Source organism: Bufo bufo, chromosome 2, assembly GCF_905171765.1.
Source record: "Bufo bufo chromosome 2, aBufBuf1.1, whole genome shotgun sequence".
Classification (NCBI taxonomy): Eukaryota; Metazoa; Chordata; class Amphibia; order Anura; family Bufonidae; genus Bufo; species Bufo bufo.
This window is the reverse complement of record NC_053390.1, coordinates 706,216,844-706,244,440: the sequence shown is the minus strand read 5'-3', so window position 1 is coordinate 706,244,440 and position 27,597 is coordinate 706,216,844. Positions and strand designations below refer to the sequence as shown.

The following is a 27,597-nucleotide window of genomic DNA, read 5'->3' as shown; positions in this document are numbered from 1 at the left end:
AAAACGGGGACAGAATTAACATAAAAAGAAAGTGAATAAAAAACTGTACTTGTGTAAAGTGCCAAGAGATCAGCCATAATTAGCTATAATATGGCACACAGTTAGAAATCTAACATGACATTACTTTTTCGGCAGATGCTGGTCAGTAAATTACAATTTTGAAGTTTTATTTTTTTCAAACTCCCCCCCCCCCCCCCCCCCCCCCACTCTGCAGTACCTGTTAGGAGATTTATTTATTTTTAGGTTACTCACATATATAGCGCTACTATATTCCGCAGCGCTTTACAGACATTATCATCCGGCTGTCCCTAGTTGGGCTCACAATCTAATTTCCCTATCGGTATGATTTTGGAGTCTGGGAGGAAAACCACGCAAACACGGGGAGAACATACAGACTCCATGCAGATGTTGTCCTTGGTCGGATTTGAGCCTAGGACCACAGCGCTGGAAGACACCAAGTGTTAACTATTGAGCCACCGTGCTGCCTACTTTCCTGCTCCCCGCCACTCCGCTCCCGCTCTGTGGCTTGCAGGCTGTCTACGCTGCACTTCCGGTCTCAGTCTGTGAACTTCCACACATATGGGGTCACGTGCACCGGTGGGGCCAATTACTGGCCTAAGAGGTGACCTGCCCCGCAAACGGAATGTGACCTAGTAGTCTTATGCCACTTGGGGACATGTCTTTACTGAGGCCAATAATTGGCTGCAGCGCTACATGTAACCCAACCTGTGCAGTAGTTAACGGGTGGGGACCAGAAGTGCGGTGCAGACAGCCTGGGATACATGGAACCAGAAAAGAGGGGTGGGGAACAGGTTACTATATATCTCTCCACGGGTACTGCTGGGTGGGAGGGGGGGGGGGGTATTTAAAAAATAAATAAAACAAAACCGTTTAAAAGACCTGCTTTACATACCAGTCTTTCTACAGATTTCCAGTAACCAACAAAAATAACAATCTGTGACAGTCCTACTCATTATAGAAGTCACTGCTCTCTGGTGAATTTCATCTCCATTTTTCTATTTTTTATGAAAATAGCTTTTCGCGGTTACACATTGTGCCCTTTTCGTGCGAGACAGAAAGCATGACTCCAGCATCTAATAGATTTGCTCTCCAGGGCACACAGCAGCATCCTGTTACTTCCTAACATTCCCCATCTTACAAACATCTCGACTTGGCTATAATAATGCTATAATTAGAGTAAATGCCATGCAGATGAATGAAACCATGCTTTTAATTCCTTAATTGGGTCACCAGGTGTTTAAAGGCGAGAACACTACTCATGATTTTTCCTATCTGGGACATACATGAATTTTCATTAGATCTACTAGATTGCAGTGCCGTATCTTTTCCACTGGCTATTGAGCTATAGAGAGCGGAGAGACATCGAGACAACATTGGTAAGAAGTCTACTTTCATAACATAGCCTATGTTCCCTGTATTCTTCTTATGTTATCTTTTGAACTGGAAGCAGAAAGCTTGATGTCATCTAAAGCTTAAAGGGGTTTTAACTGGTCAGTAAACCTTCTTTTATTATTTTAGAACATCTGACCTGCACTGTGACACAACTCTAAAAACCCCCATGAAGAAGCTTTTTCTTCAATTAAAGCTTACATTACTATAAAATAACAAACTGAGTAATACTCACCTTACCGATCCCTCAACACTCCCACGCTTCCCGGGGCCCTCATCAGTCTCTGTTTCTATGACTCCAGCAATGATGTTTGGGCACTCACTCAATGGCGTTTGCTCAGACCAGTGATTGGGTGCAGCAGTTACATGTGTCCAAGTCAAAACGTCATCACAAGGTGGACTTCTGATTCTGGCACTGACATGTAAGGATCTCTGAGTATTTGTGCTCCTGCATCCCTGATGAAAACCTTGCTTTCGTCTCACTTCATATAAGCCTATGCCCTGAACAAAGAAGGGACGGAGGACGGACTTATCACAAGGTCTTATATGGACTGCTTTCTACTAACCATGGGGTAAACTTACCAAGCCTGCACCACAAGGTCCTAAAATGACCAAGGAGGATGTTGCCGCATCTCAAATGTAAATCTTCCCTGGACACAGCAGACTGTTTACTAACTGACGATGGTGATAATTGCCCTATATTGTCTCCTATTGATTGTAGTCCGCTGGCTATGGAAGTGGCCAAACTGATATCACCAACATTAAAAGCCCAGTGGCAGCTACATTAGGGACATTGCTCCAACAGCTCAAGTCCATCGTTCATCTACATAGAGCGGCTAGATGAATTGGAGAGCAGAACTGTGAAGTTGGAACAAACAGTGGAGAACTACCAGATCTCTCAGCAAACTGCTATCCAGGAGAACAAGCACCTTTGAGAGCGCATAGAAGACTTAGAGAACTTAGAGGCTGTTGACGGGCTCGATCTTGGCTACCCAGCCTCCTCTCCATCTCGCCAAGACGCCACTGTCTGCCAGGTCCAACAGGGAATGGTTCCAGACCCCCTCTTCATCTATTGCGCCTAAAGAGAAAGCGCCTGAAGGCAACTCCACACCCTGAAACTGCCTTCTCTGGGACTTAATGTTTACAAGGACTCTCCAGTCATTTCTTTCTAGCTGGCAGTGAGTAACTCATAGCTGTCCTTTATAAACTTGAAGAGTTTGGTTGTGTTGAATCTGTCATATGGGGTGCTCTAGTATTGTTGTTTTGGTTTAGGGTACCCGTATTATATAAGCAGGAGGGGGTGTTTTTCTATGGTGAACACTCCCTTATATGTTGGATGAAAGCAAGTCTCTTTGCATAAGGCTACATGCACACGACCGTGGTGTGTTTTGCAGTCCGCAAATCGCGGATCCGCAAAACACAGAAGGCGTCCATGCGCGTTCCGCAATTTGCGGAACGGCACGGACAGCCTTTAATATAACTGCCTAGTCTTGTCCGCAAAGCGCGGACAAGAATAGGACATGTTATATTTTTTTGGTGGGGCCACAGAATGGAGCAATGGATTTTTACAACGATGGGAAGCCCCCCACCCCCCAGATTCTCAGATAGATACCGTGTCTCTGCCTAGCCTTATTTAAAAAAAAAAAAAAAAAAAAAGGGACACCCTAAATGCATAGATATAACAGGGTAAACTACATTCAACCATCAAGGGCCTTAAAACCTATAAGGCGCTGGGTCCAGATTGGTTTACTGGGGAGTATTATAAGCTACTGTCAGAACAGTAGGTTTCACCTACTCTCCTCAAACAGTTTAATAGTTTTCTTCAGGGCATACCAATTCTGGTGAGATGAACACTGCATATATTAAAATCCTCCAGAAACCCAGGAAGGACTTGACTCCAGCATCCTCCTATTGTCCCATGTTTCTTATTAATGTTAATCTTAAGCTACTTTTAAAGATATTGGCTAATAGGATGTCACAAGTCTTTCCACGTGTCATCTCTCCAAGTCAGGTGCGCTTTACAAAGGGCCGCGCTGCAGTTTCCAACATAAGGAAAGTTTTAGCTGTACTAGACAATATAAAAACGTACCCGGATGCCCACCCATCCCCTGCCATACTTACCATAGACGCTGAAAAAGTATTTAATAATGTGCTTTGGGGATATCCTCATATGAATGGGTTTCACAGACCCCCTGAGATGCTATATTGATATAACAGTTTTGTCACTTATCTAGGGATAAAAATAGGCAAGACCCCTAAATCGATTTATACCTTGAATTATCCCGCACCGATCCGTGTATTGGAGGACCTTAAACGTTGGACTAATTTGCAGTTATCACTTACAGTGAGATGTCATCTTATGAAAAAGATGTGCCTTGGTCGCCTTTCATACCCCTTACAAACTATACCTCTTCTCAAGCATAAGGATATTCATTGCCTCCATTAAACCTTCACTAAAATGATTAGGGCAAATAAACACCCATGCATAGCCCTTAAAAAACGAATGTTACTAAGCATTAAAGGGGGTCTCAATATCCCAGACAATGCTTATACAATCTGGCAAGCTTGTTAAGACATTGCTTAGATTGGATTCAGTGTTCTGACTTTTATTCTAACTACGATTTGCGGCCCAACTAGCTTTTCCCTGGTCCCCAGCTGCCCTCTGACACACCAGATATGCCAGCTTGCCACACAACATTAGAAAGTCACATTTTAAAGACACCATAGCCACATGGAAGGCAGTCCCTTTTGAGGCTTGAAACTCCCTTTTCTTTTGTCTAAACATTTCCCGCTTTGGGGACATCCAGAGTTCTCCCAGAGTATTTCAAATAGCATGTTTTAGTAGAGGAAAGAGGGGGGGGGGGCTAGTTTGGTCCACTGACTCCTTTTACAAAACTCTAATCGCCATCCCAAATTATGCATTTTGTTAAGCCAAGGTCACTTGGCTTGTCTGGGGAGTGCACCACTAATGTTTTTGACTTTAGTTCATTTACCACCGAAACGTACCTCTTTATCAATGTTATATGTCACAATACAGACCAATACGCCCAGGGGCAGACTGGGAACGTAAAGTGGCCCTGGAAAAAATACTAAAAGTAGCCCCATTTTGCAGTCGGGTCCAAACTGATGAAAGGCAGGGCCAACAATACCATATTGTAGGACATAACTCCCCAACAGAGCCAAATACCACAGTCCATCACAAAATACTGCCGCCAGCAGCACATAATACAGCCCCAAAAACTTCCACTGGCCGGCAGTGAGAAGGGCTCGGGCGGCCCCCTGGGTAACGGCACACCGGGAAATTTCCCTGTAACGTATATGGCCAATCCGCCCCTGAATACGGCTCAACCATCATTGATTCTTGGGCACTATTTTTGGTCCAAGGATATTCAAGATCCGGACATCTCCAGAAATATATCAGAGGGGTGGTCTAGGATTAAAAAGGTAATTGTTAATGAAAGGGAAACATATTTCAATGTGTATTGGGGTTCAATTTGTCTCCTCATCCAGACTACCCAGATTGGTCGCCCGTCCTAAATGCTCTCTCCCAAAAGCCAATTTGGCCCATGGGATGTGGCAGTTGTTTTGGAGTGTTGGAGACCATCCACTCGAAATGGATCATCACAAAAGCAGGCTTTGTTTCACTTGATATACTGGCTTTGGCCTCCGATCCCGGGTGTGGGAGAAGTCATCTAGCAGGTTAAGCATTATCGCTTCATGGACAAGGCAGAGGATGAAAGACAGGGAGGCAGCGGTTCAGTCTCATTTTCTCACAAGTTAAGGTCTATTACTGATGTTTTCCTATCACAATCAGAGAGTAAACAATGGATAACTGCTTACTCCTCTGCATCTTGGTACCAACACTGGGACCCATCGGACTCTTGTAATAGTCCTGGTAATGACACGGGAAAACCGGTGGGATGATGGGACGAAATAATCGCCACTCACTTTTACTTTCTAAGACAGGTGTTTCCATGAGCTATTCAGGATATTACTTACACATGATTTTTACTTGTGACTTAAGAAGTGACATTCTTGAAGACCGTTTATGGTTTCTTTTTTTGTTTGGGGAGAGGGGGGTTCCAATGTGCAGCGTTGAAAATTTCCTAATGCTGTATTGTATCAACAGATGTTCGAGGAGGTTGCTATTTTCCTCAATTATGCTTTTGTTCCTTTTCTTTTATTATTGTACTGTATTTCTTTGAAAATTTCAAATAAAATGTTTATTTAACAAAATGTCACCACAGGAGGCCAGATTAAAGGGGCCAGAGGCCTGGGAAGTGGCAGCACAAAAGCGGCGGCAGGGTCAGTAAGGCGAGTATTAATCATTTTGTTATTTTATAGCACTATTGAGTTTTTGGTACAGAAACAGCTGGACAACCACCTTAGCCTTGTGGTTCAGAGAATTTTCTTTTTTCTTAGGCCATCATGTCCTAGCCTTGCTGATTACTTTCAAAGTGGCATTGATGTGCAACGCCAGATGTTACCCCAGCTTATAGTAGTAGGAGCTGCATTGATTTTTTTTTTAACGCCAAACCTCTTGCTTCCTTTTATATCGTCCTCATATCGTCGAGTTAAATGATAAAACTCTGTATGGATTTATAATGCTAGTATTAATGCCAAATGAAAATTGAATACAATTGTATGTGGTTACTTTAAAAGGGGTTGTGCACTAATTTCCAGACCTCTCAGACTGGCAGGACTACATGGTGATCATACATACCTGTTTTCTGGTGCTGGGTCCTAACTCGTTTGCTCCCTGGCCTCCGCTGCTTGTATCGGGTCCTTCCATGTAAACTTGGATGCAGCTGCAGCCAATCGCTGGCCACACTGCTCCCCCTGCATCGTGTGACCATCTAACATGATGCAAAGGGAGTAGCGACCAGTAATTGGCTGCAGCTGCATCAAAAAGGAAGGAGACAAGCATTGGAGGCCGGTAAGAGAATGAGCTGGGACCCAGCTCTGGGGATCAGGTAAGTATGATCACCCACACGAGTCCTGCCAGTCTGAGAAGTCTGGAAATGAGTGCACAACCTCTTCAAGTGGCACCTGCAGAGAAATTCTATGAATGTATAGCATAAAACAGTTCATTGCTGTGCCCCTCTCACTACCAGTCCTTAAAGGGTACCTTTCATCAACTTTATGCTGATCTCACTGACGGCAGCATAAAATAGTGACAGAAATGCTGATGTCAGCGGTGTGTCACACATCAGCTAAAAGTAAGTGGTTGCTGAGAACCAGCATCATAATCATTGCAGCCCGGGCCTTGAGAAGAGTCAAATCTCCCTGAGAAGAGTCATGGTTATACATAATCTCCTGCTCTCTCACCCATCTGCTGATGATTGGCCGTTCTCTCCTAGAGAGAAAGCGAGAAAACTAGGTAGAAGACTGTCAGTCATCAGCAGGTGGGCAGGAGAGCAGGAATTCATGAACAACCAGGACTCTTCTCAGGTGGCCGGGACTCTTTTCCAGGCCCAGTCTGCAATGATTGTGATGTTGGTTCTCGGCAACCACTTACTTTTAACTTTTAAATGACAGACCGCTGAAATCAACTCACCTGTCTCTACTTTATTCTGCCGTTAGTACGGGCAACATAAGACGGGTTCCTTTTAAGCAATTTTATGCACTGCCGCTATGATAGGTACCATGACCCAGAACAAAGCAAAGACCACCACAATATAAACTTTGATTCCCCATTTTCCAGCAATGCAGGTGATAGAAGTTTACATTACAGACATTACTTATTGCTTTACTTTATGACTTAACAACTTAATCCAGTAAAAAGATTTAGATCCACTTTATTCCATACTGTAATGCAGTATAACTTGGGTATCTAACAGTACCTTCTGACTTTGGGGGCAATCTGAATCATCTGACGTTCCATCTTCCTGCTGGTCATACACTGGACCACCAAGAAGCCGGATCCTTTTCTCACACTGCTTTTTGGCGACAGTGAGCTGATTGATGTATCGCTTCATATTACGGGCTCTCAGCAGATCGGCTTTCATGGCTGCTGTCTCCTTGCCTTTTGAATCTGTAGATAAATCAGATCAAAAAGATCAGCAACAACTTACAAGAAAAGCAAACTGTACATGTAAATTCGCTTAACTGAATTACCCTGAGAAGCAAGGTGGAAAACGTTTATCCCGGAGGGAGAGCAGAGGCATTAAAGTGGATGCAAGAAAAGAACCTCATCTCTTCTCCACTGCCCCTAGTTCATTTTCTGATTTCAGAATGGAGAAGGTGAGCAGAGGTTGGCGAGTAGTATCATTACCTGTGCTCCATTCACTTACACCGGGTGTCTACTTAGAAGCTTCAGTATAGTTTAGGGAATGTCTCAGACAACATTTACCCCCATAATGCCACTGCAGGGAAGTGGTCATATAAAGTCACTGTGACAATGGACATTATATGACTGCCACCAGCTTCCTATTTGGACACCATGACTGCCACCAGCTTCCTATTTGGACACCATGACTGCCACCAACTTCCTATTTGGACACCATGACTGCCACCAGCTTCCTATTTGGACACCATGACTGCCACCAGCTTCCTATTTGGACACCATGACTGCCACCAGCTTCCTATATGGACACCATGACTGCCACCAGCTTCCTATATGGACACCATGACTGCCACCAGCTTCCTATTTGGACACCATGACTGCCACCAGCTTCCTATTTGGACACCATGACTGCCACCAGCTTCCTATTTGGACACCATGACTGCCACCAGCTTCCTATTTGGACACCATGACTGCCATCAGCTTCCTATTTGGACACCATGACTGCCACCAGCTTCCTATTTGGACACCATGACTGCCACCAGCTTCCTATTTGGACACCATGACTGCCACCAGCTTCCTATTTGGACACCAGTTTCCTATATGTCAAACTAATGTAAAGATGGATTGCCAATAAAAAATACCAGAATCTTAATGGAAACCTTATAGACTCTGTAATAATGGGACCTGTCAAGATCTGTTTGGATACATCTGTAAACAGATCCATCAAAGCTCCATGAATAGAAGCAATGAAGCTAATGTTAAAGAGCCTTAGGACACCCAGTGTTCTAAGCAGATTGTGGAGAGGAACAACAAAAACTGTTACTACATTACTGTATATTAGGCTGTGTTCACATCAAGTGTAATATGTCGAGGAAAAAGGATGGTGTAGTGCACTTTTCCATCCTGCAGAGTCCAGCGTATACATTAAATCAGGGATGCTCAACCTGCGGCCCTCCACTTCTATCATGCCTATACAGCCTACAGCTATCAGGGAATGCTGGGAGTTGTAGTTTGCAACAGCTGGAGGGTTGCAGGTTGGACATCCCTGCATTAAATGAAATTATTTTAAAAATGGGTCCTTTACCGTGACAGATGCCAGTCTAGCATCCATCTGAGGCAACTGTTTAACTTTTATACCATACATATGTATGAAACATGGAACAAAATCGAGATGTGAACGCGGCATTAAAAAAGTTTTCTGAGACTTTATAACTGATGACCTATTCTCTGGATAGATCATTAGTATCTGATCGGTGGGGATCCGACACCCGGGACCCCTGCTGATCAGCTGTTTAAGAAAGCACAGGTGCTTCTGTGAGTGCCGTGGCCTTCTCCGTGCTCACCAAGCACATTGCCGTACATTGTATGGAGGCTGTGCTTGGTATAACGCTCAGCCCCATTCACTTCTATAAAAATAATACAAATCTTTATTTATATAGAGCCATCATATTCCGCAGCGCTGTACAATTCAGAGGGTTCATGTATAAAACAAAAGACATCACAAAGTCCAGCCATCTTTGTACTAAAAGGGACGGTGTAGGCCGATCTGCGTGTTCTAGTGCTTTGAGTGTGGGGATAACTGTCAGAAGATCGAGTTCATATCGGAAGAATAAGAGTTGGAAAGGAAAGGGGGATCCTGTCTGAAAATACGTATTTTTAAGGCACGTTTGAAGGTAGGGATGTTGGGAATTGACTGATATTCTGGGGCAGAGCATTCCAGAGAGTAGGTGCAGCTCAAGAAAAGGGGCTGAACGTGTCATCAGTGGCCTAGGAAAAGCTGAGTGGGCGCCGCTGCCTTCTCAAACAGCTGATCGGCGGGGGTCCCAGGTGTCCTGAGGATAGGTCATCAGTTGTAAAGTCTCGGAAAACCCCTTTAAATGGTATAACCAAGATCTATCAATAATGGCATCTGTAATCCACATTCAACAGTTGGCTAAGTCTTGATGAAGGGAGCATGTGCATTCAGTGTTGGCCATGTACAAGTATGTCAATTATTGCAGAAAAAACCTCTTCAGGTTCCATTTTTATTGCACAACCACAATACTCCCACACCTACAGAATGACACTTCCGTTCTACAGCCCCACAAAAAAGAAAGAGCATGTCCTATTCTCGTCTGCAGCCATGGACAAGAATAGGTATTTCTATCATAGTGCCGGCCATGTGCGGTCTGCAAAATGGTGATAGTGTGGGAAAGGGACAACAGAAAAATACAGTTGCAAATCCAATTATAACAGTAAAAGTAAATTATTCTTCGCTTGATATTCCACAAGTGACACAGAGCTGTCCAAGGAATGAAGAACCTGAGCTCAGACACTGCGTCTTATATATTTGATTAATCAAAGCGGTCTTTCTAGGTGTCTGTTGATATCTACTGCTGTAGTCCTTTTACTCCAAGTATCTTATTAGATAATCTGTGCACCCATCCGGCTCAAGCGACCTTTGCCATCATACTGGCCTGATGCTCGTGGTGCCTAACTAGATTGGGCAGGCTTTCTGTGCAGAGATGAAAGCTGACCATACACATTATACTTTTGTTGCCTGAATCCATATGCAAATGAGCAGTTTAGTGCACTGAGGGCGGGCCCGAGCCACTCTTGTGCACCCTTGCACCTCCTGCTTCCTTCACCAGACCCTCCCTCTCCTTCATGGATAGGATGAGGTTCCTGCATAGCCATCTCCCCTGGCGGAGACACAGCAAGGGTGCCAAGAGTGCCCTGGGCTCAAACTCCGTGCTCATGTGCATTTGCATTAAAAGTATTTTTTTTCTCCACAATGAAGCAAAGTATCGTCAAGTGAAAGGTATCATTACATTCAGCCAAGCTACAAGGTTTCCTGCTGACAGATTCCCTTGTAGTGGTCAGAACTGCACTGTTATAACACAGAGTTCCAAGCAGATAACATTCTGTCAGCCTGCGGCCACAGCTGGGGTATGTCCCAATGCAGCAGGCTCCCCCTAGTGGTGGCTGGAGGCTAACAGAATCCCATCCTCTGCTTCTATGCCATGGAGGGTTTGGAGATCTGTATCAGAAAAAGAGAGCTTCAACAGATACAAACGGAAACTAATACACTGGAGGAGATTTACTAAGCTACTGTAAATGTGCCAGAATGTGGGCTCAACTGGCACACATACCTAGCACCACATTTATTCTGTGCTTTTGGCACCTCACATGCGTGGCTTAGGCTACTGTCACACTCGCGTTTGGTGCGGATCAGTCATGTATCTGCACAGACGGATCCGTTCAGATAATACAACCGTCTGCATCTGTTCAGAACGGATCCGTTTGTATTATCTGTAACATAAGCCAAAACTGATCCGTCTTGAACACCATTGAAAGTCAATGGGGGACGGATCCGTTTTCTATTGTGCCATATTGTGTCAGAGAAAACGGACCCGTCCCCTTTGACTTACATTGTGTGTCAGAACGGATCCGTTTGGCTCAGTTTTGTCAGACGGACATCAAAACGCGTTTTGGTGTCCGCCTCCAAAGCGGGATGGAGACGGAACGGAGGCAAACTGATGCATTCTGAGCGGATCCTTATCCATTCAGAATGCATTAGGGCAAAACTGATCCGTTTTGGACCGCTTGTGAGAGCCCTGAACGGATCTCACAAACGGAAACCAAAAAGCCAGTGTGAAAGTAGCCTTACAGGGAAAGGGGCTCAAATTGGACCAATTTGCCAAACTATTTTTTTTCCGCAAATAAAGTGTTATTTATATTTTGGCGCATCTCTAGGCTACCTAAGTTTTTGCTGTGTAAATATTAGCAGGATTAGTACATCTGCCCCACTGTGTTTTGTTGCTCCAATACATCGACGCTGCCATACCAGGTTTCTCTACCCTGCTCGAGCTCTACTACATCACTTCGGCTTTGTTACATCACTGTATCAGCCCGCCTGCCCTCAACGGCACTAGTCCTATTTCAACTCTGCTGCATCAGGTCTACATTTCGCAGCTCCAGTTCTCCGTTACATCCGTCTTCATCCTGCCGTACCAGCGCCGCCTTCCTGCGAGACCCGCTTCCCCGTACAGAGAGCTTAGTGCATCCACCTCACCATGTGAGACATAACAGGAGTTCTTAGGCCAGATATCATAACTTAAAATCAAAAGGGTTTATCCAGGAAAAGATATTTATGACTTATCTTAGGTCATCAATACCATATCTGCAGGGGTGCAACACCCGGAACTCCCGCTGATGAGCTGTTAGAAGAGGCCTTGAGCACTGCAGTCTTTTCCTATGCCTGTGACATCACATTCAAGTCAATGGGGCTCAACTGCAATACCAAGTACAGCCACTATACAATGTATGGCGCTGTCCTTGAAAAGCTCCCAGAGCTCCGGTGAGCGCAGCAGCTCCCTAAAACAGCTGATTGCCAGGGACGCCTTGGACCCCTGCTGATGTGATAATGATGATCTGTCCTAAGGATTAGTCATCATTATCTTTTCCAGGTTAACCCCTTTTAAAGGGATGTGCTATGGAAAATATTCTACACCAGCGCCCAGATCGGAATACTTTTGTGATTGTATGTAATAGAAATTCTGTATAGTCCCTGAGTTATTCAATAAAATGTATCTGTATAGCGCCACCTGCTGTTTGTTCCTTTCTGTATTTTTCGGTCTACTTCAGTCACATTGCGGATTCACATGCTCAGTTCCATTCTTCGACTGCCACCAGCACAATCTCCAGTTAAGGTCCCTTTACATGGGAGATTATTGGGAACTAATAAATGTTAGAAGCCGTGACAATTACAGGGAGAGGGCTGCAGCAGAAAGGACACAACACCTTGAGACAGGACAAGCACCCTGAGCTGCCAGCTTGATAGTATACGTTGTTCATACCCAGTCCTGCGATTTAATAGCAAATGTCTCCTGCAGCTGTTTATTAGCGCCACTAAGGGTCCTTTCACACTCGCGTTTGGTGCGGATCCGTCATGGATCTGCACAGACGGATCCGTTCAGATAATACAACCGTCTGCATCCGTTCAGAACGGATCAGTTTGTATTATCTTTAACATAGCCAAGACAGATCCATCTTGAACACCATTGAAAGTGAATGGAGGACGGATCCGTTTTCTATTGTGTCGTTTGGATCAGTTTCGTCAGACAGACACCAAATCACTACAAGCAGCGTTTTGGTGTCCGCCTCCAGAGCGGAATGGAGACTGATCGGAGGCAAACTGATGCATTCTGAGCGGATCCTTATCCATTCAGAATGTATTAGGGCAAAACTGATCCGTTTTGGACCGCTTGTGAGATCTCAGAAACGGAAAGCCAAAACGCCAGTGTGAAAGTAGTACTTTTCCAGCTTTTCATTGCCCTTTATCTGTTGGTGCCATCAAGTTCTAAACAAGTAAATATATATTTTTTCACTTTTAACATCTGCTATGTGTTCTATGATCTATAAAATCTGGGTCTATGAGATTTGTAAACCATTGCGTTCTGCTTTCATGTACATTTACATTTTAGATTTCTAGATCGGAATTGCATTATTGCAATTACCGTAATGTAGACTCTTCTGCATTGTGTGGATGAGATTTAGTAAGATCTTTTGCGAATTCTGTAAAATACACTACGGATCTTTCACGTACAATTGAGTGCTGAAAACTGTGCAGCGTGTCGGTCACGTGAGAACATACCTTAAGGGATACAGACTAGTGGAAACTTCACCTTCTAGTAGCCAGCCACACAAAGCTGGTGGATGCCAGGAGTCTAATGCTCAATTTCCAAAGAGCCAGGTTTAAAAAGGTACATCATGACCCAACTCATTATTACTGCGCCAGAAATAAACAATAGAGCATAAATTAATCCCAACTACAGTGCACACATACAGGGGAACCTCGAAAAACTAGAATATTGTGCAAAAGTTCATTCATTTCAGTAATGCAACTTAAAAGGTGAAACTAACATATAAGATAGACTCATTACATGGAAAGCGAGATATTTCAAGCCTTTATTTGTTATAAATTGGATCAGGTCCCCTTTGCTCAGGGGGTATGGATTAATTAGCTGACTAGAGTCTGACACTTTGAGCCTAGAATACTGAACCTTTTCACAATATAATTTTCAGAAATTGTGACTTTGGGGTTCTCATAAACTGTAAGCCATAATCATCCAAATTATAACAAATAAAGGCTTGAAATATCTCGCTTTCCATGTAATGAGTCTATCTCATATGTTAGTTTCCCCTTTTAAGTTACATTTATTGAATAAATGGACTTTTGCACAATATTTCGGGTTTCACCTGTATAGAGAAAGCCTCTTAGGCAACAGTTTGGTAAATTATTCTATTAGCTTTAGCATATTTCAAGTACTACTTTAGTGTCCAAGGGTTAAAGGGGTTCTCCAGGCTCTTAATATTGATGACAGATCCTCAGTCCCGCTGATCAGCTGTATGAAGGGAAGGGAAGGCAAGCGTGCCGTCTGCCCTCTTGGTTCCTGCTTGCCATATACATAGCAGCAGTGAGTAGGAAGAGAGATGGAGACGGCACGTTCGTACTGTGTGCGCATTCCCTTCATACAGCTGATCGGATATTGATGACCCGAGAAACCCCTTTAAGTAAGTCTCAGTTTAATGCAATAAACAAGCTGTAGAGCATAAAGTGATGAAACGTGGTCGGTTTTCTTTGGTTAAGGCGCTTCTTCTAATAAACCACATTACAGCTTCAACGTTTCACAGAAGACTGACTTTCCCCCCCCCTAAGGCCTCATGCACACGACCGTTGTTTTATTCTGTGTCCGTTGTTCCGTTTTTCGTGATTTTCTGCGGACCCATTGACTTTCAATGGGTCCGTTGAAAACTCTGCTAATGCACCGCTTGCAATCCGCATCCGTGATTCCAGTCCGTCAAAAAAATCTAACCTGTCCTATTATTTTCGGGGAAAACGGTTCGCGGACCCATTCAAGTCAATGGGACCACTAAAAAACACGGAGGCACACAAGATTGTCATCCGCGTCCGCGTCCGTTTTTTTCCTGTCATTTGCATGGCAAACCGGTTTTAGATTTTTTTTTTTTACTTTCCTTTATGTCTGGTGATCCTCCAAAAATAAAGCAAAACACACGGAAACGGATCACGGAACAACGGAACTCCATTTTGCGGAACGGAACACAACAACGGTCGTGTGCATGAGGCCTAAATGTTGGGTAGCAGTTCTCTGAAAGTGGAGGGATAGTCAGTTTTAGGTTTTCTAATTAAAGAGGTTTTCCACTTTTATACAAATAAGGCCCGTCAGTGTAACACGGGTAGGCATAAGACTTCAATACAGAAGAACAGCAATGTAATCAGAGGACAGCATGTCAAGTCCCCTAGTGGGACAATAAAGTTTAAGAAAAAGCTCAAAAAAGATGTTTGAAAAATACATTTAAAAAAATCCCTTTATTATGGCAAAAAAGAAAAACCTCTAAAAAGAATGCAAACAGTATTGTGCATTGCCTAGTCCGTAACGGACTGGATGATTAAATAAACACATTGGGGGGAAGTTATCATGAGGGTAATATCTGAAATCAGTTTTGCTTGAGTCTGCGTTAGAGAATTTTGCACCAAATTTATCAAACGTTGCATGGTGTTGGTTAAATTTGGAGCAATTAAAAAAAAAAAAAATCAGATCCGTTTATTAGAGGTTTTTTAGCATACAAAAGTACACTAAATACAAATATGTACAGAAGGGTGGAGACGCCACCTCCCCAACATAAACCCCGTATACCCCTCCGCCTCACCTCCTCTGTGCAGTCCCCAACGGCCCAGCTATCCTTAGGTAGATTGGAAACCTCTATGTGGCAGCATCTGTGTGCGCAACAGAGCTGCAGTAGCGAGCCCTGGATGAGCAATCCAAGCATTCCATTGTTTCTCAAATTTCCTAAGATTGCCTTTTCACATATACTTTCCATTCCATATAAATCATGTTATTCCCCTTTATTTATTAATTCCGTTATCCCTGGAGCAGATGATTGTAGCCAATACTTAGCTATGAGTTTCCTAGTTAGATATAAGATCTTGGCAAGCGCCAACTGTATGAGATCTGTAGTAGGAATGTCCATTACACAGCCCAGGAGCCCAACCCTGGGGACTTTTGGAAGAAGTCTATGATGTTAGGCTCCCGAAAGGGTGTAAACCGCAGACCACAGGCCTGAGAGAGTTGGACATGAGCACAACATACGGCCGTGTCCGCCTTCAGATAGGTACATCCGAACACCCATTTTACATAGCAAAAGAGGTGTCCTATACACCCTGTGTAGTAAAAATAACCGTGACCTACGCTGTGCCACCGATAAAGAGAGTGACGGAGTGTAGGCCAGAACATTTTCCCACTGGGTGTCGGAAAGGGGGCCAACATCTGCTTCCCACCTATCCTTCAGCCCCTGTAAAGGGCCTCCAACACACTTAGGCAAGAGATCCCCATAAGTAAAGGAGATCAGTGTTTTAGATGTAAAGACTAGAACTACCCTATCAAAGACCCCAGGACCAAAGATGGGTAATCGTATCGTGCGCCCCCGAGAATGAATGGCATGCCGCAGTTGAAGATATTGATAGAACAATTTGGTGCATCTTTAAATAACAGTTTTGTCTAGAAATAATACTTCAGTTTTCCTTCAACACTCTTGTACTGGAGTCTGCAACTTTCTAAAAGGTTTCAATGATAAATCTGGAGTGAAACTCATCAAAACTGGAGTGAGTGGTGTAAAATGCAAAAAGTTGCAAAATTTCTGCGCAAGAGAAATTCTTGAAGACACATCTGAAAGACTCATGATGTCTGTTTCAGAAACACCTATCAGGTCTTATGGCTGGAGGAGCGGTATCCAGCCACATATCTGATATGCAGTATTACATGGTGGCCATCCATATGACAAAAGGCTTTTCTTTTTTTTTTTAAGCCCTCACCCCCAACACAGCACATGTAAAAGGGTTATATCAATGAATCGGACGTGGATTTGCTATACTCTGCACGGCGAGCTTTAGTGGAGTACGTACATAGGGACTTACACACGGATTTGAAGTTCTGCAGCAAATTGGCTCGGGAAGTTGTTTCCAGCTACGTACATCTGCTTATTACACTTGCTAACATACTCCGTGTATTGATTATCTTCTCTAATCAGGGAAACCCGCTCGGGGCAGCAATGTTCAAATGACTTGCTCCTTATGAGTAAGGCTACTTTCACACTCGCGTTTTGGCTTTCCGTTTCTGAGATCCGTTCAGGGCTCTCACAAGCGGTCCAAAACGGATCAGTGTTGCCCTAATGCATTCTGAATGGAAAAGGATCTGCTCAGAATGCATCAGTTTGCCTCCGATCAGTCTCCATTCTGCTTTGGTGTCTTGCAGCGTTTTGGTTTCCGACCCATTCTGACACACAATGTAAGTCAATGGGGACGAATCCGTTTTCTCTTACACAATCTGGCACAATAGAAAACGGATCCGTCTCCCATTGACTTTCAATGGAGTTCATGACAGATCCGTCTTGACTAGGTTACAGATAATACAAACGGATCCGTTCATGACGGATGCATGCGGTTATATTATTGTAACGGATCCGTTTTTGCAGATCCATGACGGATCCGCCCAAAAGGCGAATGAATGTCTACTTCACTTAGGGTTTTCTATGGCAATTCAGTGACAACTGCTTGCCTCTGCTGTGATGTGCCATTTGGAGCCTGGTTATGGACAGATGAACACAAAGTGCTGAGGGGAGTAAATTTACATGCTCTGCACAGACCTGGCGGTACATAAACTCAAGCTGTATACAGGCACAAATGTCACAGCTCAGTACAGTACACCTTATAAAACAAAATCTACTGCGCGCTGAGTCTCATGAACAGCAGCTGCGTCTGGAGGAGAGGCAAGTTTATTTTTTCTCTGATCTGAAGTCTAATTCACATGGGGGACTTACAGTGGCGGATTACAATAGGGACGTTCGGGGGGCCCAACGCTGACCTGAACGCCCACATACTGCGGCGGGGCACGGGAGCGTATAGCACCCTGTCCCGTCGCCGATCACCTCCATAGGCTTCAGGCCTTGTAGGCCTGAGGCCTATGCGGTAGTGAAGTCCCGGCGCAGGCGTGCGTGATGACGCCATCGCGCGCCTGTGCCGGGACGCAGCACTGTGACGCGCCTGACTCATCCCGCCTTCCTCTGCGAGCAAGCGCCTGGCCCCGGACATAGGTGAGTATTTATCTTTAAATTTTTTGTTCATTTTTAATTTTTTTTTATTTCATGTGCCTACTTTGCATATTAGGGAAGATACATCGAGTACATGGGGGGGGCTGTATGGGGCCAAATTATTATGGGAGGGAATACTATGTGGGGACGAATTACTAGATGGGGCAGTGTGGGGGCAAATTGCTGTGTGGGGGCAAATTATTATGAGAGGGACTACTATGTGGGGGCAAATTACTAGTTGGGGCAGTGTGGGGGCAAATCTAGTAGATGGGGCAGTGTGGGGGCAAATTGCTGTTTGGGGGCAAATTATTATGATAGACTACTATGTGGGGGCAAATTACTAGATGGGGCAGTGTGGGGGCAAATTGCTATGTGGGGGCAAATTATTATGAGTTGGACTACTATGTGGGGCAAATTACTAGATGGGGCAGTGTGGGGGCAAATTGCTATGTGGGGGCAGTGTGGGGGCAAATTATTATGGGAGGGACTACTATGTGGGGGGCAAATTTCTATATGGGGGCAGTGTGGGGAAACTATTGTGTGGGGGTAATTGCTATGTGGGGACAGTGTGGGGTAATTTCTATGTGGGGACAGTGTGGGGAAATTGCTATGTGGGGGCAAATTACTATGTGGGGGCAAATTACTATGTGGGGGCAGTGTGGGGAAATTGCTATGTGGTGGAAATTACTATGTGGGGGCAGTGTGGGGAAATTACTGTGTGGGGGCAAACTACTATATGGGGGCAGATTGTGGGAAATTACTGTGTGGGGGGATTACTATGTGGGGGCAGTGTGGTGGAAATTACTATATGGGGGTGTTGCTATTGGGGAGGCACTGTAGGGGCAATTCTATTATTTCTGGGGACACTATACAGGGATTATTACCTGAAGCACAATATAGGGTGTTATTATTACTGGGAATCTCTAGGAGACATTATAGCTGCTGTGGACACTATAGGAACATTTGGGGTAATTTATCAAACTGGTGTAACGCAGAACTGGCTTAGTTGCCCATTGCAGCCAATCAGATTCCACCTTTCATATTTGACAGCTCTTTTGGAAATCCAGTTCTACTTTACACCAGTTTGATAAATTACCCCAATTATGTCTATTAGGGTCACTATTTTTCAGCAGTATAGTTCCTGGGGCATTGGGGAGCACAACGGGCACAGTATTGGGGGTGGCAGCAGGATGACACTGTGGGGACACCAGGATGAGGAGGTTGATGGAAAAATTGAGAAATCTAACGTGTCTGTGTTACAAACTGTAGAGACGAGATGCGGCTGAAATAATTTGCCATGGTGGTCTGGGTCAAACGGAGGAGAAGCGGAAAGAGAAGGTCTGCATGACAGGAGATGTCACTGGATGTAGGAGGTATGTGGTTCTGTATTCTCCTCCATGTCTTTTTTATTAAAATTATATGTATTTTAAATTTGGCGACCAAATTTTTCAGTTTAGGACCCAATTTGGGGTATTTTTTTTTTGTCTGAAGATGTCATATGGCCTAAGAAGAGACTGTGGCGCCCATGAAGCACTGCAGCCTCTTCATACAAAAAAAAAATAAAAAAGTAAAAATGGAGAAGGGGGGGGGGGGGGGGGGGCCAAGTTGGGTAGACAGCCCCGGGCCTATCATGCACTTAATCCGCCCCTGGGGACTTATTAACATTAAGGTTTGATTGGGAGTCTCAAACATTGGGGGTCTGATCTGATGTCTGATTGGAGGGTGTCTTATGAAAATTGAGCATCTAAGGACTGATTGGGGGTCTGATCTGAGGTCTAAATAGGGGCCTTATTAACCATGGAGGTCTAATCTGAGGTTTGATAGGAGGACTTATTAAAATTGGGGGTCTGTTCTGAAATCTGATTAACATTGGGGGTCTGATTGGGTGTCTGAGTTGATATCTGATGAAAAATACATTTTTTCCTCCTTTTAGGGTCCATTCACACGTCCGCAAAAAATAGAACATGTTGTATTCTTGTCCGCAATTGTGGACAAGATACAGCATTTTCTATGAGAGTGCCGGCGATGTGCGGTCTGCAAAATGCGGAACACACATTGTTGGTGTCCGTGTTTTGCGGATCCGCAAAACACATACGGACGTGTGAATGGACCCTTAAACCGAGATGCTTCTTATGGGCAGGTGTGTCTTATAGGGTGAAAAATATGATATAATGATGAATATAACTCTCAGCTTCGAGTTGCCACGCTGTATCTTATGGGAGCTGGCAGGAGAATGCATGACGTAATCACAGCCCTTTTATTAGAATGTATCATTTAAAAAAAATAATGTTCTGAGTGAAATCACGTTATAAGTCAATGATTCAGATCCTAGAGCTTTCTGTGTCTAGGAATGCAGATTACATCTAGTCCCAACTGTGAGCAGAAAAAGGTCCAAGTTTCTCAGATTTAGGTCACTCCATGATACAGGACCGAGCTGACAAACCAGCCGCAGTATGTGAGGGAACGTCTGTGTTCAAGAGGGCACCGTCTGGACTGATTTTGTGAGCTCAGCCCACGTTTGTACCCGTTTGATCTGGGTGTGTTCGTCACTATGGGTATAAAACTCCAGTGCTCGTAGAGTTCGACAGACTGCTAGTTCCATGAAAAAAATATATACAGTGGTCCCTCAAGATACTTCCAAACAGAACGAACCGGCAGCGGATAAAATCTAACCTGTAGTCTTTATTGAAGATTATTAAAATCATAAAAATGGCACCCTAATAAAATTGCTGACGCGTTTCAAACAACTTATGTGTCCTTAGTCATAGTCAATGACTAAGGACTCAAATCGTTTGAAGGGAGTCAGTAATTTTATCGGGGTGCCGATTTTCTTACTTTTGTATTGCTGTGGCAAGATCCACTGCATGGAAATCTATTCGTCTGTGAATCTGGGAGTGTTGAAGCTTTTGTATTTTGGTCCCTGAAGATACAATGGCCTAAAGATACAATATTTTCAACTTACAATGGTCTCTTTAATGGGCGTTTGTAAGTTGAAACTAGACTCAACATACAATGCCTCAGACTCCGATGCAACCGATTACTATGGGCATTTCTCTGGTAAAACACCTGTACTGGTTGTGTGGTAGCGCCTCATTACTGTATAGTGCGGTACTACAGCCGCTGAACTGACCTGTCTGTCTATCCCCGGGTGCCAGATGAGGACGGCTCCATTTTAGGTTTCTGGTACACTGTGCACTATACAGGATGCTGAAGAAGCCCCCCTTCCTCATCATAGCTAGTGATTTACAGCAGTTTTCTGGCCAAACCTCTGAGGGGCATGTGCTTCTGCATACATTTGGCGCATCCTCTGGTGGCAAAGGAAGAATCAAGACCAGCAAAGAAAACGCTGGTCTTGATAAATCATTTTTTTTATGCAATGCAAAAATAAAAATGGTATCACCCTGTACCCATGTTTTAAACTAACTGTGCAGAGACCTACAATGGCAATGGCTTTTCTACATGTCCTCTGTGTGAACGGAGCTGTAGACGGAGCTGCTGATGGGAGATGCTTGTTCTCAGAAGTAAAAGTATCATCTCCTGATGTCAGTAATGTTGCTGGTGTCCATTTATAAGTATTGTTTTAAATCTCAGTGCTCTAATTAGTTCTCCATCTCAGTGCTGAACCTTTTCCAGCGCCATGGATTCACAGTGTGACTATTTATCTATCGTCAAAGCACTTGCTAATTAAAAAGATGCGGCGGATGCCTTACCGAGGCTTCAGTAGACTGCTGGACTTGTGTACAATCCTACCGTATACAGTATGCAATGCCATACACTAAACCAGGGGCACGCCATTGCTGTATGACACTGAATAATATGGGGTCTTGAATTCAGGCACATGGGCAAATCAATCATGATTACAGGAATTAATGCAGCCTGAAATAGCGAACACTGTACGATCATCCGAGTCCTTTCAGAGATGGTATCTGATTCGGAAAATCCTTATTCAAATACCTTTCTTGTATATAGGTAATAGATCACTATTCCTCTGGAGAATGAAGACCGAAACATGAGTCCAATATCATTTTCAATGCTAAAAGGAAGAGGTTACCATTGCAAGTGCGTTATCATAGGCCTCAGTTAATGGATTTTAGCGGTACCATACAGGCTATACAACAGTACCTCACTCTATAAGTAACTGTTCCTGGTTTAAGAATAAGGCCTCATTGCACATGACCGTATGAATTTTGCAGTCCGCAAATTGCAGATCTACTAAATATGGATACCGTCTGTGTTTCGTCCACATGGACTTCAGTGGGTCCATGGTCTGCAGTTTGCGGCCAAGTATAGGACATGTTCTTTCTTTTTACAGAACGGACATAAGGAAGTGAAACGCACGCCTTATGCTTTCCGCATCCATATGTCCGTCCCACAAAAAGATAGAATAATGTCGACAAAATGCAGACCATGGACCTATGGGTCCGTAAAAAAAATGCAGACGCACACGAACTGCATCTGTAATTTGCGAATACGTGATTTTCAGCCACAGCATGTAAGCCCCGCCTAAACCAAGACCTCCGGCCATATTGTGACAATACACGTTGTGGTGAATCGAACGGTAAATGTGTGATGGGGGTGTATATCTCAGTCTACACCCCTAGCCTGAGGCCGGGTGCCATATAATCACTTGGGGATAAAACAATCCTCAGAGTGTGTGGAAGGAGGAATTAAAAAGGAAGCCTGTAGAGGCTCTGTGTGGTCCCAGCCAGGAGGGCTGAGGACCACAAGGCCATAAAAGCCTGAGTTTTGTGGGGTTCAGCTATGCCTAAAGAAAAGAGGTGTTGCACGGTCAGAGTCGGGATGACTGTTGCACCAGAGCTTCCCCGCCCCCCAAGGTACTGCGTGGTCACAGTCAAAAGGACTGGTGGATCGAGACCCCAATGGGTTGCATTGGTAACAGCTAGGAAGCTGTCTGACCGCATGGCTGAGTGAAGCCAAATACCGCAGTGTGAACAATGACCTAGAGGTAAGTTAGGGAAAACTTCTGTATATTGAGTGCCTAGTCGGGCAAGAATTTCTTGTTTTGTGACTTCATTGTGCCAAGTGATGTCAAACTTGGAAGTGTGATGTGCTGTGTGACAAATAAAGCACTGTTTGAGCTTCAAAACTCCCTGTTTGATGAGAAGTCTGTCATTGCCCACCCCTGTGAGAGCGATCCCTTACAACGTCTTTATTGGAAATAAATCTCCCCAGCGGTACAATGAAATAGAGACGTCTACTGGAAACCTGGAACTCGTTTCAAGTCTCTTCAGTTGTCCACATCTTTTATCATGGGTAATCACACAGTCGCTGAAAGCGGACGTCAATGTACCAAACGTGGAACCAAGAAAAGAGATGTAGATAAAAGAGCAGCTGTGAGCAATAATTCCCTTTTTAAGAGATTCAGGACATTCATGAATTTTTGATAGGCTTCATGTTGGCAGTGATATCAGGGAAGCGGGGCCCTGTTAGTTTTATCTATGCCTGTGTAGAGCAAAGCTACATAATAATGCACTGATCTACAACCATGCAGCCGGCTCCCCACCAAATTCACAAGAGAAGCCAATATACAGATAGGAGCAATCAATGGAAGACAGAATTCTAAGGCCATGCTCATTGAAATTCTCCCTCAAGGGAAACGGTAGGCTCTGATATTACAAAGGATTAAGGCAGATTTCTACTCGATAGATTGGTAAAGATTGAGATTTTATATTTTATTACCCACTTGCATAGTAAACGTTTCTTTGATAAGACGACAACAGGAGTGATCTCAACTCCTGAACCCTTTATCTGCCAGGTAAGTTTTCACACTTTTGACAAACACAAAATCAGAATTATAATAAGAAAATATATATATTATATTCTACATCCATATATTTTCTGAAACTGGAGATAACTGGCACATTGTGAAAATGCCACCCAGCACTCAATTTCATTCAAGGCTGAGCCAAGACGCCAAGATGTAATCACCAAAACTGAAGAGCAAAAATATCCACAATCCAGATGCCAATAAACATTTGAGTCAGAGTCGAGAAATTTCCTGATAAGGTGCAGTGGGTGAGTAATTCTGCAACCGATATAAAACAGGTCCACCATCTCAAATGTGAATATCAGAGAGCACATAGCCTTCCTCGCTGGAAAGAGGGGTGATAACGCAATTAAAAGACTGGAACTTTTCTTCATGTTATCATCTTTGTACACACAGATTCAATAATGTCCAATAGGTTAATTATGGATCAACCCAAAAAATTAGACCCTAGTAGTAAGTGATTGGCTCCTAAGTCAGCTCCAAAAGGATTATTATTGTGTCAGAGCCTGGGTCACTTGCAGGATTCTCTGGTATTACGGTGGGACATAACAACCCAGTCAGTGACCAGATTGCCTATACCTGCAATAGGAATAATAGTTGTGGTCATCAGCGGTTACTTAGTAGTGCAGCATTGTAGAACCATCCATGATACAGACAGGAATGACTCGAGTCATTGGATAAGCTGGACGGCCTTGTGCCAAAGAAAATAAACAGGGAAATAAGGGTCAGATGAAAACCACAGTCATATCTCAGCGCCTTGTACTACAAAAGCAGAAATAGTATTTTTCATGTTTCCAGATTATTGAGTCTTTTAAGAACTGGAGCAACCAATATGTACATTTACTGTATAACTTTATTTGCAAGCAGTTTCTCATCACCTGTATCAAGTTTAATAAATGCATTTTATTTTACAGACTTTTTTTGGCCTTGAAACAATTCAGAATTTATAATTAAAGGGAACCTGTCAGGTTGAACATGGTGTTTGAGCTGCAGGCAGCATGGTATAGAGCAGGAGGAGCTGAGCAGATATATAGTTTTATGAGGGGGAAAAAAAAAAAAATCAGTATAATGTGTAACTTATTATTTTATATTCCTGCTCATTCTGGGCTGCGAAGTCCAGTAGGAGGTCCTATCCGTGATTGACAGCCTTCCCTCTATGACTGTGTATGCAGAGATAACTGTCAATCACTGATAGGACCGCCTCCTGGACTTCACAGCCCAGAATGAGCAGGAATTTAAATGAATAAATTACAAGTTTTACTGAATATTTTCCCATAAAGCTGTATATCAATCTGCTCAGCTCCTCCTGCTCTATAACATGCTGCCTGTAGCTTATTTTTCATTGTCCTGGTGACAGCTTGCCTTTAATCAAATCACATCTCACTCATTCACATCTCTAGATCACTCATAATTCGTTTGCACAGAGCCCTCCAGAGAACGGTAGAGATTCTAACCCTGTATCACACAGAGTAGAACTTTATTTGCATCTGATGATGTTATCTACTTACTACAGCTTGTATTATTTCTGCATTTTATTTTGCATTACTTAAGTCTTTTTTCTTCTTATTTGTTCTTTGGGGACATTGTAAGGAATGTTTTCCCCACTTAGGCCTCGTTCACATCACCGTTCTCCGGCTCCGTTGAGGAGCAGGAGAACGGAAAGGATGGATTCTGCAGATAACTGAGACCTAACTGAGCGTAACGGAGCCTAAAGACCCCATAGACTATAATTGGGTCCGTTCAGTGTCCGCTCAAAGATCACATTCTGAGCGGACACCGAACGGACCCCATCATAGTCTATGGGGTCTTTAGGCTCCGTTACGCTCAGTTAGGTCTCAGTTATCTTCAGAATCCGTCCTTTCCGTTCTCCTGCTCCTCAACGGAGCCAGAGAACGGAAAGGAGAAACGGTGATGTGAACGAGGCCTAAAACATACAAATCTAGATCAGAGCTTTTTTATTGTTGCTTCTTTACTGTTGCTATGAAAAATCTTCCCAGTACAAGGATCCTTGATGCATGACACCTATTGGAGTCAAAAGGTTACCTTTTTGCAAAATCCCTTGTAACAGAATATTATTCCTAAGAAGTGGACGCTCTGTGGAACCTTACACTGCATTCTGCAAGTAGAAAAGTAGAATCAACTCCATCTCGTGAAGAGCAGACATACTTCACTGAATGTAACTTTTCCCTAAGTTAGAGTTAATTTGAGTGGCAGAGACGAGGATTGCTTTGATGAGGAACAAGGCAGGAGAACAGGCAGTGATGAGCATGACCACATCAAAGACAAGAGCCTCTCATCCAACGGCGTAGCTAGAAATGCAAATTATGGCCCCCCCCCCCCCCCCACATATCTATCGGGCCTCCCACCACCCCTTCCAGAGCTCCCACCCAAACACCCATCCTAGTTCTCCCACTGCTCAATGGGGACGGAGCAGCGGTCCAGCGAAATAGTGGCAGGACGGATCTGACAGGCTGAACAGCCTGCCGGATCCGTCCTGCCACAAGTGTAAAAGTACCCTTAGTCTGTCATATAAAGGGGGGGAAGAAACCCCAGAACTAGAGTGTGCCCCCAAAAGAAGGAAGGGGCGCCCTCCTTATCACTGCTGGCATCTCTTTTTAACTTCAGATCATCAGACTCTCACTTACTAATTACAGCACACACCCTGGCCTGTAGTGTCCACCATCAGACAGGGGAGGGAAGAAACCCCAGAACTAGAGTGTCAGTGTGCCCCCCAAGTTGGGGGGCACACTTTAGTTCTGGGGTTTCTTCCCTCCCCTGTCTGATGGTGGACACTACAGGGGTGTGTGTGCTGTAATTAGTAAGTGAGAGTCTGATGATCTGAATTCTGAAGTTAAAAAGAGCTGCCTGCAGACCTGCAATGATAAGGAGGGCGCCCCTTGCTTCTCTTGGGGGCCCCACTCTGCAGGCAGCTCTTTTTAACTTCAGAATTCAGATCAAGTATCTCATAAATCATAAGTTCTCACTTTCTTTCACTTACTTTTATTTAGAGCACACTAGTCACAGCAGGCACAGAATGGCAGGACTGGAGAGGAGACCAGTTGAGGAGGAGGCAGGAGCACTGAGCAGAGAGAAGAGGACCGCCCCCCTCCACCGCCTGAGTCCGCCTCCCTCTGCTGCTTCTCCAACCTGGTGGCTGGCTGGCTCCAGTCCCTCCTCCCTCCACTCAGGTACGCCCCCGGTCCGGCCCCCTCCACCGCCTGAGTCCGCCTCCCTCTGCTGCTTCTCCAACCTGGTGGCTGGCTGGCTCCAGTCCCTCCTCCCTCCACTCAGGTACGCCCCCATCCCGGCCCCCTCCACCGCTGCGCGTGCACCCTGCTCCAGTCCCGACTCCTTCTCCCCAGCCAGGCCCGAGCCGCTGACCGCCCGCGCCCCGCCCACTACACTAGTCTAGTGTAGTGGGCGGGGGTGGGCCGCGGCTCGGGCCTGGCTGCCTGTGTGTGTAAATAAAAAATAAATAAAAAATCAACAGAAGGCGGCCCGGACGGGCCCCCAGTGGCGTAGGGCCCCATAGCCACTGCTATGGTGGTTGCTATGGCGATCCCTACGCCACTGCTCTCATCCAGTAATGGATGAGCACTGATCTCAGTATTTGTCTGGAGTTTAACGCTTGTCCAAAAAAACAGGAAACTCACCTTTTTGTCTTTTCAGCTGTGGGAAACTTCCTATAGTAGTTGCTTGGATTATTTCTACAACAATCTGATACCTTTAGGGGACAAAAAAGGGGAGTTAAATATTTTGTCCAGTGAAAGTATTCTGAGAACAGTAACATTTCATTATCTGTTATAGGGCAGCTCTTTGCCCTGTGTAGCTAACAAAACTAAAGTTCATCAAGATAAAATTTACATTTAGTAGTTTTACAGACGTAAGGCAGTAAAGACTCATATGGATCTACGCCCTCCTAGGGCAGCAATACGTCCTGACCGAGTATATGCTCTACCTCTTG

At 44.3% G+C, this 27,597-nt stretch overlaps 1 protein-coding gene and 1 long non-coding RNA gene across 3 annotated transcripts in view; one reads left to right on the top strand and one right to left on the bottom strand.

Moving 5' to 3' along the window:
• LOC120990160 overlaps nucleotides 1–27,597 on the top strand; it is a 954,651-nt gene that overhangs the window by 699,887 nt on the left and 227,167 nt on the right. The gene's annotated exons all lie outside the window — the stretch shown is intronic.
• SNX25 (sorting nexin 25) overlaps nucleotides 1–27,597 on the bottom strand; it is a 221,617-nt gene that overhangs the window by 33,712 nt on the left and 160,308 nt on the right. For both annotated transcript variants that reach the window (XM_040418740.1, XM_040418741.1), the window contains exons 6-7: nucleotides 27,287–27,357; nucleotides 7,254–7,444 (exon numbers count right to left, since the gene is read on the bottom strand). In XM_040418740.1, the coding sequence (XP_040274674.1) occupies nucleotides 7,254–7,444; nucleotides 27,287–27,357 (262 nt within the window). The remainder of the gene's footprint in view (nucleotides 1–7,253; nucleotides 7,445–27,286; nucleotides 27,358–27,597) is intronic.